The 15,218-nt window shown below is 45.1% G+C and overlaps 1 protein-coding gene across 3 annotated transcripts in view; it reads left to right on the forward strand.

The window, feature by feature from the left end:
* The window catches only part of LOC126184014 (titin homolog), a 156,802-nt gene that overhangs the window by 124,448 nt on the left and 17,136 nt on the right, over positions 1-15,218 (forward strand). For all 3 annotated transcript variants that reach the window (XR_007536825.1, XM_049926370.1, XM_049926382.1), the window contains exons 12-13: positions 2,343-2,636; positions 4,263-4,393. Coding sequence is in view for 2 of the 3 variants with exons in the window: in XM_049926370.1 (XP_049782327.1) it covers positions 2,343-2,636; positions 4,263-4,393 (425 nt within the window). In the remaining variant the exon portion in view is untranslated. The remainder of the gene's footprint in view (positions 1-2,342; positions 2,637-4,262; positions 4,394-15,218) is intronic.

A 15,218-nucleotide genomic window follows, 5' to 3' on the forward strand; every position in this document is an offset into this window, starting at 1 on the left:
CATGCTCAATGGGGGACAGATCCGGAGATCTTGCTGGCCAGGGTAGTTGTCCTGTTGGAACAGCAAGTTCCCTTGCCGGTCTAGGAATGGTAGAACGATGGGTTCGATGACGGTTTGGATGTGCCGTGCACTATTCAGTGTCCCCTCGACGATCACCAGTGGTGTACGGCCAGTGTAGGAGATCGCTCCCCACACCATGATGCCGGGTGTTGGCGCTGTGTGCCTCGGTCGTATGCAGTCCTGATTGTGGCGCTCACCTGCACGGCGCCAAACACGCATACGACCATCATTGGCACCAAGGCAGAAGCGACTCTCATCGCTGAAGACGACACGTCTCCATTCGTCCCTCCATTCACGCCTGTCACGACACCACTGGAGGCGGGCTGCACGATGTTGGGGTGTGAGCGGAAGACGGCCTAACGGTGTGCGGGACCGTAGCCCAGCTTCATGGAGACGGTTGCGAATGGTCCTCGCCGATACCCCAGGAGCAACAGTGTCCCTAATTTGCTGGGAAGTGGCGGTGCGGTCCCCTACGGCACTGCGTAGGATCCTACGGTCTTGGCGTGCATCCGTGCGTCGCTGCGGTCCGGTCCCAGGTCGACGGGCACGTGCACCTTCCGCCGACCACTGGCGACAACATCGATGTTCTGTGGAGACCTCACGCCCCACGTGTTGAGCAATTCGGCGGTACGTCCACCCGGCCTCCCGCATGCCCACTATACGCCCTCACTCAAAGTCCGTCAACTGCACATACGGTTCACGTCCACGCTGTCGCGGCATGCTACCAGTGTTAAAGACTGCGATGGAGCTCCGTATGCCACGGCAAACTGGCTGACACTGACGGCGGCGGTGCACAAATGCTGCGCAGCTAGCGGCATTCGACGGCCAACACCGCGGTTCCTGGTGTGTCCGCTGTGCCGTGCGTGTGATCATTGCTTGTACAGCCCTCTCGCAGTGTCCGGAGCAAGTATGGTGCGTCTGACACACCGGTGTCAATGTGTTCTTTTTTCCATTTCCAGGAGTGTACATTTACAATTTGAAAAAAGTAACTTTACTTTGGACGTGTTACTTATTTATTTTTGTGGATTGTGCATACCTTCCTATTGTGTGAACCCTTGACACAGACAGCGTGAGGTGCACGCTTGAGAGTCAGGACGTGTGCTAGCTGTGCGCTTAATTTATGTCAAGCGTCAACTTCGCTTCGCAACAATCTCGGGATGTAATTGACGTATTGTGATGCAACCAACGCCATTATTTTTGTGATTTTTCATGCTGTTGACTGCATACGAAATAATAGGGGGTGTCAATCTAAAAATACACAAGTTTGTGTTGAAAATAGTATTTGCTTACGTTTTAAAATTTCGCATAGTATTTGGTTTCCTATGCCCTTGCCGTACGTTCATGCTGGTGAAAACCGTTTTTGAATATCTATTGTTGTTCCAGAGATATTTGAGGTGGCAGCGTTAGATGAGACACCCTTTATACATATAAAAATCCTTGGGTAACACAAGAGATATTGAATTTAATCGATGAAAGGAGAAAATATGAAAATGCAACAAATGAAGCAGGCGAAAGGGAATACAAACGTCTAAAAAATGAGATTTACAGGAAATACAAAATGGCTAAGCAGGAATGGCTAGAGGATAAATGTAACGATGTAGAAGCATATATCACTAGGGTTAGACAGCTACTGCTTCGACAAGCATTCTATGCGATTCTGCAGCAGTTTTCTTCAAAGTATAACAGCTATCCTTCAATCAACGACATCTTCAGCACAGCTCTCGTATAGTAATATGTGTTTGATATGTTTCATAAATTATAATTTTTTGAGATATCTGTCATTGTATCTCTTTGGCATATGTAGAGGATCTTCTGAAACTCTTATTCAATTATTTCTCTATCTATTATTGAAAAAAATATGAAGTTTAGATGTTTTATTTTTGGGGATGTGTGTGATTTTCTGTCATTTGCATTTAGATTATGGACTAATTTTAACCTAAAACTGGTTGAGTCACAGTCTGCTACTCGACTGCTTTTTTGATCATTTTGCGTATTGGTGATTTATCTGGGTCAGTACATGCTCAATTTGATTTCCTGGAATTCCGACTGGGGAGTCCCACATATTGTAAGAGGAAACAAATACTCCTAGTTCACAATGTTTTTGTATGTATCCACTATGAAATCGCGTTTCCTACGGGCTTGGAGACCGATGTTATAACTTTTGATTAATATTCTGTTAGACACAGATCATACGTTGTTTTAAAATGGACGTGGATGATAACATTTTGCCTAACAAGGCAACTGTAGATACGAGATGTACCGACGTTCGGTGTGATCGCCAGGAGGACCTGGTTTACCGGCTGACGGCGCTGGAGGTGGCGCTGTCGCCGCTGCAGAGGCAGACGAACCAGTCGCTGTCGCACCTGAAGACGATCCAGTACTTCGTGAGCAAGCAGGGCGAGAGCATCGCGGACGCGGCGGTGCGCCACTACGCGGACCGCCTGCTGTCGTACCTGCAGCAGGCGCGCACCCACGTGCTGGCGCAGGTGGGCCGCCACGTGGCGCCCTGCAGGCCGCTCTTCGACGTCTTCCACGCGGCGCGCCAGCTGCTCTGCCGGCACGCCCTCGACCCGCTCGTGAGTAACCTACTGGCCACTGCTCTCTAACACATACTCAGACCTATTGAGAGGGAAAAGTACAGGGTGATTCAAAAAGAATACCACAACTTTAGGAATTTAAAACCCTGCAACGACAAAAGGCAGAGCTAAGCACTATCTGTCGGCGAATTAAGGGAGCTATAAAGTTTCATTTAGTTGTACATTTGTTCGCTTGAGGCGCTGTTGACTAGGCGTCAGCGTCAGTTGATACTAAGATGGCGACCGCTCAACAGAAAGCTTTTTGTGTTATTGAGTACGGCAGAAGTGAATCGACGACAGGTGTTCAGCGTGCATTTCGAACGAAGTATGGTGTTAAACTTCCTGATAGGTGGTGTAATAAACGTTGGTATAAACAGTTTACAGAGAATGGGTGTTTGTGCAAAGGGAAAAGTTCTGGACGGCCGAGAACGAGTAATGAAAATGTAGCACGCATCCAGCAAGCATTTGTTCGCAGCCCAGGAAAATCGACTCGCAGAGCTAGCAGAGAGCTGCAAATTCCACAATCAACTGTATGGAGAGTCCTACGAAAAAGGTTAGTTATGAAAGCTTATCGTCTGAAATTGGTTCAAGCACTGTCTGCAGCTGATAAGATTAAAAGAATCGATTTCTGTGATTTTATCCTAAACAGATGAATCTTTCGTTTCAAAGATTGTGTTTAGTGATGAAGCAACTTTCCACACTAACGGGAAAGTCAACCGTCACAATGTCTGTATATGGGGCACTGAGAATCCGCGGGAAACAACTCAGTATGAACGTGACGCGCCTAAGGTGAACGTTTTCTGTGCCATTTCAGCCAATAAAGTTTTTGGTCCCTTTTTCTTCGAAGGTGCTACTGTAACTGGACTACAGTATCTGGAGATGTTAGAGAATTGGCTGTTCCCTCAGCTCGAACAAGAAGCACAACAATTCATATTTCAGCAGGATGGAGCGCCACCACATTGGCACTTATCTGTCCGTAACTACCTGAACGTCAACTACCCGAGGCGATGGATCGGCCGCCAGGCAGCCCGTGACAGAGCACTTCATCACTGGTCTCCAAGAAGCCCTTATCTTACCCCATGCGATTTTTTCTTATGGGGGTATGTTAAGGATATGGTGTTTCGGCCACCTCTCCCAGCCACCATTGATGATTTGAAACGAGAAATAACAGCAGCTATCCAAACTGTTACGCCTGGTATGCTACAGAGAGTGTGGAACGAGATGGAGTATCGGGTTGATATTGCTCGAGTGTCTGGAGGGGGCCATATTGAACATCTCTGAACTTGTTTTTGAGTGAAAAAAACGTTTTTAAATACTCTTTGTAATGATGTATAACAGAAGGTTATATTATGTTTCTTTCATTAAATACACATTTTTAAAGTTGTGGTATTCTTTTTGAATCACCCTGTATTGTGGTACTTCACGCTGTACGCTATTAATATCTGTCACAACAGAAAAAATAGCACATGGATATTATTACTGGTTGCACATAAGTTTGGAACATGAAGGCAGAGCCAGTGTAGGGCCATCTGTTGCCGTTTAACAACATATTGGCTACTTTCACACGTACCCTTTCACGACTCCCCACCTTCCCTCGCTGCACGTGACTGGTGTTTGTGCCTGCAGAACGGCCTGTGGTTCTCCTCGGCGTGGTGCCTGGTGCTGCTGGTGGCGGCCGTGCCGCTGAGCCTGCGCCTGGCGGACGCCTACCGCCGGCGCGACTCCTCGGCGTCGCTGCTCAGCTCCCGCAACTCCGAGTGAGTCCTGAGGCCTCCGCCGCCGCTCGCTGTAGCACGCACCTAGCTGTCTGCCAGAAGCTTAGCCAACCTGCAGCAGTAGCGCTCCGCAGCCAAACACTCCGCTATTCTACAGCGGCGCCCAAAATTTGTCAGTCAGTTGGCTTCCACTTACTACGTTTACACGGCGCTCTCGTGTGTGTTTTTCGTAAACTAGCTTCACAGTATCACTTTTGGTTGGTCATACAAACACTCCAAATCGAATCTGGTCACGCATTTCTATTGCCGCATTTCCTCTTCCACGACCATTAATCGTTCAATTGTAAACGCTCGACCGTTTTTGAAACTCGCTTGCGTTGTCAGTTCCTTACTTGTTTTAAAAAATTGGCGCCTAACCTGGACAGAGTGAGTATTAGGGCAGCGAAGTACAATAACAAATATAATACTGACCCCAATGTTTTTCCATCTCTTATATTTAATAGAAGCAACAGCCTTGCCGCAGTGGATGCACCGGTTCCCGTGAGATCACCAAAGTTAAGCGCTGTCGGGCGTGGCCGGCACTTTGATGGATGACCATCCAGCCGCCATGTGCTGTTGCCATTTTTCGGGGTGCACTCAGCCTCCTGATGCCAATTGAGGAGCTACTCGACCGAATAGTAGCGGCACAGGTCAAAGAAAACCATCATAACGACCTGGAGAGCGGTGTGCTGACCACACGCCCCTCCTATCCGCATCCTCAACTGAGGATGACGCAGCGGTCGGATGGTCCCGATGGGCCACTTGTGGCCTGAAGACGGAGTGCTATATTTAATAGAAGACCAACAACCATGCTGCTCACGATCGGAAACCGAACAGCTGATTTGGCGACTTCCATTAATTATTTGACGCTCATTTTTTTAAATTTTGAGCAACTTCTCACCATTTGGTGAGATTTGGTGGGAGCCCCTCCACGGGAGATTCGCCCCGTAGTTGGGTAAAAATACCAAATAATGAATTTTACACATTTGTTTTAAAAATTGATTAAAACACTTTATTAGAAACATATTTGAGTAGAAAGTGTAAGAAACCGTGTTTTAACACGTGGTTAGAAACACTTTATTTTAATCACGCCAATACTGAGCAGTATTCGGACGGACAGACAGACAGAGATAGAGGACCGGACAAAAAGGCTCCACTAAACCAGTATTAACCGCTTTGATGGATCCGTAAAAAAATCGACATTTTATTGCTATATTATATACATTAAATATCACTGAGTGTGAGTTATTTTGCAGATGAAAAAGAACATTGTGTCTTTCTTGGAACCGTATGTTTACAAAGCTTTCCATGTTTACAGAACTTTCCAGTCTCTTGATGTATACGATCAGTAACATAATACCTACCGGTGAAAAAATGGTTCAAATGGCTCTGAGCACTATGGGACTTAACTTCTGAGGTCATCAGTCTCCTAGAACTTAGAACTACTTAAACCTAACTAACCTAAGGACACCACACACATCCATGCCCGAGGCAGGATTCGAACCTGCGACCGTAGCGTCTCGCGGTTCCAGACTGTAGCGCCTAGAACCACTCGGCCACTCCGGCCCGCCCTACCGGTGAACTTCAGCTTAGCTTTCTTCCACAAACGATTAATATCTTTCTCGCACGTGTGTTTCGATATGTCGGCATACCGCTTAACATGAGCATTGTGGAAGTTTCGATACAAATTCGTCTTAAACGCAGTAACATCGGCATCATAAGAGTTGCTGAATATCACGAGTGACTCACTGACTGATAGACAGTGCTTTATTGGTAGGATACTGGGGAAGTGCTATCAGTCTACAAAGGAAATTACTTACAAATTACTCGTGCGACAGGTTTTAGAATTTTGCTCAAGTGTGTGAGACCCGTACCAGATACGACGAACGGGGTATATTGAATGTATGCAAAGAAGGGCATCACAAATGGTCACTGGTTTGTTTAATCCGTGGGAAAGTGTCACAGAGATACTGAAGCAACTGAACTGGAAGACTCTTGAAGACTCTATCTCGAGAACGCCTATTAAAAAAGTTTCAAGACCCGGCTTTAAATAATGGCTCTAGGAATTTACCACAACCCCCTACATATCATTCACGCAGGGATCATGAAGTTAAGATTAGAATAAATACTGAACGGACAGAGGCTTTCAAACAATCATTCTTCTCGCTCTCCATAGTGAATGGAAGGAGCGAGATCTTGCACTGAATAAATATGTGCTGGATGGCATAAGATGTTAACGATAGGAAAAGGTGCACTTGCTCAGGATCAAACCTACAATAAGTCAATGTATTCCAGTATCTAAAAAGGAAAGCTAGAGGGGATAAACGGAATGAAGAACACGTCACATCTACATCAACAGTAGATTGACGTGGATGGAAGTAGTTTTATTTTATAAATTGGCTATTAGGATTATTCTATTTATATTTTTAGCATATGGCGTAGCAAATCACTTACGATGATACACATAAGATACAAACAACTAGCGTTAAGAAACAAGATATAAAAATTCAGACAGAAAACGAAAAAAAAGGAATTACAAGTTTCACAAATTAAATCTCGGGTTCCACTGAAGAAGATCACTGGCTGAACTATCCTAATAAAGGCGTGCAACTAGAGGAACTTTTGAAATTATGTGGAGAAATAACTAAGAACAAGCCGGCCGATGTGGCCGAGCGGTTCTAGGCGCTTCAGTCTGGAACCGCGCGACCGCTGCGGTCACAGGTTCGAATCCTGCCTCGGGCATCGCTGTGTGTGATGTCCATAGGTTAGTTAGGTTTAAGTAATTCTAAGTCTACGGGACTGATGACCCCAGATGTTAAGTCCCATAGTGCTTAGAGCTATTCAAAGCTTAGTGCTTAGCGCCTGACAGAGTTTGAAAGGGGCCTCATTGTGGGTCTCCATTTGGCCTGATGGTCGAATCGCGCAATATCCGGATTACTGGGGTATTCGAATGTGACAGCGGTCGTGTATTGGACTACATGGAAACGTGAGGGGAGGCATACTTGTCTCGTCAAGTCTGCCACGTCTGTTAACCACCAGGAAAGGTCTCCGTATTGTGTACCAAGCATACTAGTCCCTTCGCATCTGCTCCTGCTGTCCGGCAACAAGTAATCGACTCCCTGGAACATACAATGTCTTGATCGGAGGTCACCAACAGCCAAAGTAGGCAGTTTCCGTCCCGTGCATAGGCCACCGTTTACACCAAAACACAAACGGCTTCGCTTGGAGTTGTGCCGTGAACGGTAAGCATAGACTGCTGATGAACGGTGTCGCATTGTATTCGGCGGCGGATAGCGGTTCTGCACTGCCCCGAATGACCATAGTCAGCGAGTATAGTCGCGACCTGAGGAGAGGTCCCATTTTCCCGTGTTTTGGAGAGGCACAGCAGTGTTACTCCTGGCGTGAACGTGTGGGAAGCCATACGGTATGACTTCGTGTCACGCTTGGCAGTGACTGGGCGGAACTCTAGACAACGATGCTTCACGGACTTCCACCGAAAGTACCGTGATGCTATTTTTCAACATGACTACGCTCGTCCACACGCCCACGTACCTCTATGAAATGTCTGCGTGATGTTGACGTTACTTCTGTGACCATCCCCAGATATATCTCCGATATAGCGTATTTTGGGCCATCTCTGACGTTAATTTCACCCCAGTGCCAGTATCCTTAATATCAAGAGCTAGTTACAACGCTTGTGGATCGTTTTGCCTCAGGAGAAGATACAACGGGTTTACGACACCTTTCCCAACAGAATAAGTGCATGCATCTAGGCAAGACGACGTTTAAGGTCATACTTATAAGTAAGCCCAAAGTGCCAATTTTGTTGTAAGTTTGACTCGATTTTGTAATGGCTGCAATATCGAATACCCATCAATCCGTGAATTTCTGTTTTGTTTCCTCCTTTCCTTCTGAGTGATTCACTTTTTTGTCAGACACTGGATTACATCGATCCTCCTAGTGACCCAGAATGACGACAAATACTGACGAATCTATCGAATGATCTTGGACAACTGATGACGTGGTCTCTCCTCGCACCGATACCCGTGTTCAGCATTCCACTCTTCCAGTTCCACATTAACTGTTCCTTGTTCAAAATGGCTTTCAGCACTATGGGACTTAACATCTGAGGTCATCAGTCCCCTAGAACTTAGAACTACTTAAACCTAACTAACCTGAGGACATCACACACTTCCATGCCCGAGGCAGGATTCGAACCTGCGACCGTAGCGGTCAGCACACGTGTGCGCGGCATCTCCGTGTTCTTCACAGTGCTCACTCAACATCTTACGCTGTTCGTGTCCCTCATACATCCTATCATGCCTGGTAGCTACATCAAACACCAACAAAACTATGCACTCTCGTAACAGTTCTAGTTGTACAGAGAATTGTAACTTTGAATCAATTACGTACACTCCGACGACGTGTACGTGTAGAAAATTACACTCACATCATACCATGTCTTCTGGGTACTTAATACTTTTTGTCAGGCAGTGTAGAAGGGGTTAAATAGAAAGCAGACCGATTCGTTTTTTCCTGAGTTTTTGTAGTACACGTGAGAATGTCACGTAGATCTTCAACAAACTCCAGTGGCAGACACTTCAAGAGAGGTTTACTGTATAATTTACGAAACTGTGCGTTCAAAGAAGAGTCACACACGTATAATTTCCACTCATATATGTTTAAGAAAATCAGAGAAATTTTAGCTCATACGGAGACTCACCAGCGGCCTTTGTTCTCGTGCACTATTTGCCAACGGAACAAGAAATATTAGTGCCACCTGAAGTAACTTCCGCCACACACGGTATGCGGGCTTTCGGAGTAAAGATGTAGATGTAAAAGTTATCCATGGTGGGTACAAAGAAGTGATTAGCATAAGATAAGCTGTATTAATAAATTGAACTGACCTGTATTAATTAGAATACCTCGTTCACCTGATTACAAATTAACCTCGTGTCCCCTTCCTACTACAAAAAAATTAAGTAATAAGCAAGGCTCTGTGAGTGTAACGTCACCGATCTTATGCAGTGTTGTGATCTACGGCTCATCAGAAAACAGTCCATTATCACAGACTCAGAAATTTCTTGTTGTATTAAAACATTAATAAAAATTTATGATTAAATGTGTGCAGATTAGGGAGCGAGAGGATAGAGAGTAGGGAACAATGGATGAACTGCTTAAGAAAAAGGAAGAAGCACCTCTTTTTGCCTTATTATCTCATCAACCCTCAGCAACAGTTTGTCCGTGAGTCATAACACTATTTGTTTTTGTTACAATTATTAGATTTCTACTTCGATCAACGGGAAAAAAGGCCTGATCGTTCGGAAATGCGGATGCTTCTTGCACGCAAGAGACAATGCTTATGACTACGAATTATTGAAGGCTTTACATACTTTTTAAGTTTTTTTATATTTTACGTAAGAAATAACTCATATGGATTTAAAAATTGCAGCATGCAATCTTGTTGGCGCAATAATATTCTATGCGCAGTTTTAGAAGGCCATATTACTTTCTGTCCTAAACTGCATTTAATTCCTTGTACGAGGAAATAGGTGTGATGTTAACTGAAAAACTGTGGAGGATTTTCTATTTGTGTATCACACGGGAAGAGGGGCACAGAAGGCCTGGGGATGTGAGCCCCACTGTCCTGTTTTATGATTATGCACTTCGTAAAGCCCGTATTTGTTTTTGGCGCCTTGTTACATACGGTCGGCTACTTCAGACGTTTGTTGCTAGGAGATGCTACTCTATATCATGACGTAACCGCTTTCGAGCAGAGTGCTGTTATGGTTGGATGCCGAGACCTTCAAGGAACTGTCCTCCATATTAACGTGACGCTGTGGATGAAAGAATGCTGAATGTCTCATAAACTTCGGAGGCTGGATATAGCACACGCCTAAATCCCTTTCACCCCCCCTCCCCCACACTACAGAGAGAAGTAATTCAAAGGACACTTGGAAAGTTGTGAAAGGCGAGGGTTCACGAGAACGGAAAGTTGCCTCTGATCATATTAGATTTGTTCATAAGTGTACTGCAGCCAGAACGTGAGCTCCTCGTGCCATTTTCATCGCTGTTGTTGATCGGATACGGTCAGGAAAGTCTCATTGGTGCAGTTAGTCGTACAATATTTTTTGAAGCTTCGAGGTAAATTCTCTATCCTTTTGAGGTGACACTCTACGCTACGACACCATACTCTTATAGTTCAGAGGTGTAACTCTAGTGAGGAGAGAGTATTCTGCACAGATCAATGTTCCCCGTGGGCACCTTAAAATGGAGCAATCGTTGACATTTCCTACACGTTACTGTGAAAGCTTATTCTATGCATATGACACTCTTTGACATTGAAAATGGCACGCCGTGTCCAGAAGTCCAGAGGAATATTGAAAAGAGTCAAATGTGAATCCTTCTGCTAAGCGAGCTACATGTCTTATTATCAGGGATGCATCAATCGCAACAAGAAATTCAATACGTATTTAATCAATAAGAAATACGCATGTGGAACTATTTGCCTTATATCAAAATCCAACGGTCCAGACTATACATGAATTACGGAAGACTCAGTCCAGTGGAGAGCCTCGTCGGATGCTTCTGGTAGACTCCTGCTACCACCAGGAAACGTCCGTTAGCGCACTCATTTACAATGTGGCTGAATGAATATCACTACAGTCATACGTACTGTCAGTGCGAAAGGCCCACGTATTGTATATGCACACATCTTCTCCAGCCCGGAATCAAGCTGCACCCACATCTCCCTAGGACGATGAAGGCCTAGAACTTTAATAGTGCAGTTATCAATAAGTTCGTGATTCCGGGTTTCCGTGCCTTGTCACTCACGTTTTCATTCAGCGTCCCGTTTGAACACGGTGGAGAGCATTTAGTCTCCTCCTTCATGTAATTGTCTTATGGATTAAAGGCGTTTCCTGGGCAACGACTTTGGATCTTCACGAAGCGAGCAGTATACCGGTATTGTAGGAAAGTAAGAATAATACGTTACCTCTCCACAAATGAGACTTCGAATGGTTTAACCTCTGATCGCATAACTCCATCGTTTGATGTGCATGAGTCTGAGTATCTGTACATATTTCGATCACATTCCAGACTTTCTCCATTAGGTTTACATCTGGCTGGCCTATTTATTCTCTGAAATTTCTCAGAAACCTCTTCTACCTATAACATTTTAATATATTTGCAAAGCTAAGAAATATCCATCAGTCTTTTGTGTATAATGATTAGGAATGTTTTATACAGGGCGTCCCAAAAAAGACCGACAAACTTTAGGGACAAGTTCCTTACACAAAATAAGTAAAAATGTCTAGTAAATGGACACTAAAATGCGTACCTCAAAAGGTATGACCACTTGTTCATCTTCGATACTATGAAACTATTGCAAGGTTTTGTTTTCCACATTTTCGAAGGAGGAAGTACTGATCAAAACAAGAAAAAACTGTCTAGTTAACATGGGGTCTAAAATCCATACTTTAATAGCTATGAGCACGTGTTCATCTTCGCTAGTGGGCTCAAAATGGTTCAAATGGCTCTGAGCAATATACGACTTAACTTCTGAGGTCATCAGTCGCCTAGAACTTACAAGGGAACCTCCCCATTGCGCCCCCTTCAGATTTAGTTATAAGTTGGCACAGTGGATAGGCCTTGAAAAACTGAACACATATCAATCGAGAAAACAGGAAGAAGTTGTATGGAACTATGAAAAAAATTAAAAAAATATACAAACTGAGTAGTCCATGCGCAACATAAGCAACATTCAGGAGACTCTAAGCTCAGCAGCGTTGTGGTCCCGTGGTTAGCGTGAGTAGCTGCGGAGCGAGGGGTCCTTGGTTCAAGTCTTCCCCCGCCTGAACATTTTACTTCCTTTATTTTCGCAAAGTTATGATCTGTCCGTTCGTTCATTGACGTCTCTGTTCACTGTAATAAGTTTAGTGTCTGTGTTTTCCGACCGCACCGCAAAACCGTGCGATTAGTAGACGAAAGGACGTGCCTCTCCAATGGGAACCGAAAACATTTGATCGCAAGGTCATAGGTCAACCGATTCCTCCACAGGAAAACACGTCTGATATATTCTATACGACACTGGTGACGGCATGTGCGTCACATGACAGGAATATGTTGTCGGCCCACCTAACTTGTACACTTAGCGAATGGGTAAAAAGATTCTTCTACCTTGCCCGATTTAGGTTTTCTTGTGGATGTGATAATCACTCCCAAAAATGTGATGAAAACATAAGGGTTTGTCACATAAACTGAAAATAAAAAATTAAACTTTTCACTCGAGGGAAGACTTGAACCTAGGACCTCTCGTTCCGTAGCTGCTCTCGCTAACCACGGGACCACGGCGCTCCTTAACTCCCAGTCTCCTTGATCTCCTTGATGTTGCCTATCTTGAAATGGACTACTTAGTTTGTATGTTTTACTAATTTTTTTCATAGTTCCACACAACTTCTTCCTGTTTTCTCGATTGATCTGTGTTCAGTTTTTCAAGGCCTATCCACTGTGCCACCTTATAACTACATCTGAGGGGGATGCGATGGGGAGGTTCCCTTGTTAGAACTAATTAAACCTAACTAACCTAAGGACATCACACACATCCATGCCCGAAGCAGGATTCGCACCTGCGACCGTAACGGCCACGCGGCTCCAGACTGTAGCGCCTAGAACCGCACGGCCACTTCGGCCGGCTCTTCGCTAGTGTGAAACACATCTCTTCTACTGTGCAAGTGCGCTTTAGAGCCCTTGTTTACTAGGTGTTTCTTTAAGCTTTGGTGCTTTTTTTTTTTTTTTGGGACACACTGAATATGAATTATTTGATGTTGTATTTTAAATTCTTTAACGCTCCAGGTGTCTGCATCAATCAAATGCAAGTATGGTTTTAGTATATGACAGTGAACTGATAGTTTCACTACGACAGGTTACTCTGTAGCTATGACATATGATGCATTATACAGCTTTTGTACTGTAAATAGATTACAACATTTTTAAGCCTTATAAACAAACATAGGATTAGAACCCAATTATAATTTGTTTCGTTGTTGAAAGGATCTAACGATGGGCGACGTTGCCCGAAACTTGCCATTCTGAAAGAAGACATGGCTATCGACAGAGAAAAAAAGCCTGTTCTGAACAAATGATCACCGTAACTCTCCATGGCAAATATGCTGTTTGTGTGGTATATTGTGACCTTGTATAAGCTGGACTTTTGTTATCATGACCGATTAGTGCCAAAAGACGCAGCACTGATCTTACTAACACATCTGTTGTAATGAAATGACGGAGCACGTCCTTATGTCATTCACTAGTAACAAGAGTCAATTTGTGTCGCTTGAGGCTTTCCCGACGGACTAGTTGTAAATATGATTCTCAGGCGAGACGTCGGATGTCGTCGTGAAATTTCCCCATTTCATCTGCACAACTGATCCACGTCTTCAGGTGCGGTGAACACACTACTGAGGCTGTGACTGCGACCACAAAGAAGAACTGTTGGTCGCACCAGGGATGACGCTGCGGTGGCGGCATAGATATTCGGTTGACAACGGCGACGATGGGCACCCGTCAGCGCGGACACGTATTTCGGCAGGCGGCTCAAAAATGTGGGCGCTAGGACGGCTGACGGCAGCGACAGTATGCCAGACAGCCTGTGTGCGTGAGTTCATCGTCCGACAAGTGACGTAGCTGTCTCTCTCGCTACCTACACTACTGGCCATTAAAATTGCTACACCGCGAAGAAATGCAGATGATAAACGAGTATTTATTGGACAAATATATTACACTAGAACTGACATGTGATTATATTTTCAAGCAATTTGGATGCATAGATCCTGAGTAAACAGTACCCAGAATAACCACCTCAGGCCGTACTAACGGCCTTGATACGCCTGGGCATTGAGTCAAACAGAGCTTGGATGGCGTGTACAGGTACAGCTGCCCATGCAGCTTCAACACGATACCACAGTTCATCAAGAGTAGTGACTGGCATATTGTGACGAGCCAGTTGCTCAGCCACCATTGACTAGACGTTTTCAATTGGTGAGAGATCTGGAGACTGTGCTGACCAGGGCAGCAGTCGAACATTTTCTGTATCCAGAAAGGCCCGTAGAGGACCTACAACATGCGGTCGTGCGTTATCCTGCTGAAATGTAGGGTTTCGCAGGGATCGAATGAAGGGTAGAGCTACGGGTCGTAACACATCTGAAATGTAACGTCCGCTGTTGAAAGTGCCGTCAATGCGAATAAGAGGTGACCGAGACGAGTAACCAATAGCACCCCATACCATCACGCCGGGTGATACGCCAGTATGGCGATGACGAATACACGCTTCCAATGTACATTTATCGCGATGTCGCCAAACACGGATGCGACCATCATGATGCTGTAAACAGAACCTGGATTCATCCACAAAAAATGACGTTTTGCCGTTCGTGCACCCAGGTTCGTCGCTAAGTATACCATCGTAGGCGCTCCTGTCTGTGATGCAGCGTCAAGGGTAACCGCAGCCATGGTCTCCGAGCTGATAGTCCATGCTGCTGCAAACGTCGTCGAACTGTTCGTGCAGATGGTTGTTGTCTTGCAGACGTCCCCATCTGTTGACTCAGGGATCGAGACGTGGCTGCACGATCCGTTACAGCCATGCGGATAAGATGCCTGTCATCTCGACTTGGATCCAGCACGGCGTTCCGTATTACCCTCCTGAACCCACCGATTCCATATTCTGCTAACAGTCATTGGGTCTCGCCCAACGAGAGCAGCAATGTCGCGATACGATAAACCGCAATCGCTATAGGTTACAGTCTGATCTTTATGAAAGTCGGATACGTGA

Source organism: Schistocerca cancellata, chromosome 1, assembly GCF_023864275.1.
Source record: "Schistocerca cancellata isolate TAMUIC-IGC-003103 chromosome 1, iqSchCanc2.1, whole genome shotgun sequence".
In the NCBI taxonomy this organism is placed as follows: domain Eukaryota; kingdom Metazoa; phylum Arthropoda; class Insecta; order Orthoptera; family Acrididae; genus Schistocerca; species Schistocerca cancellata.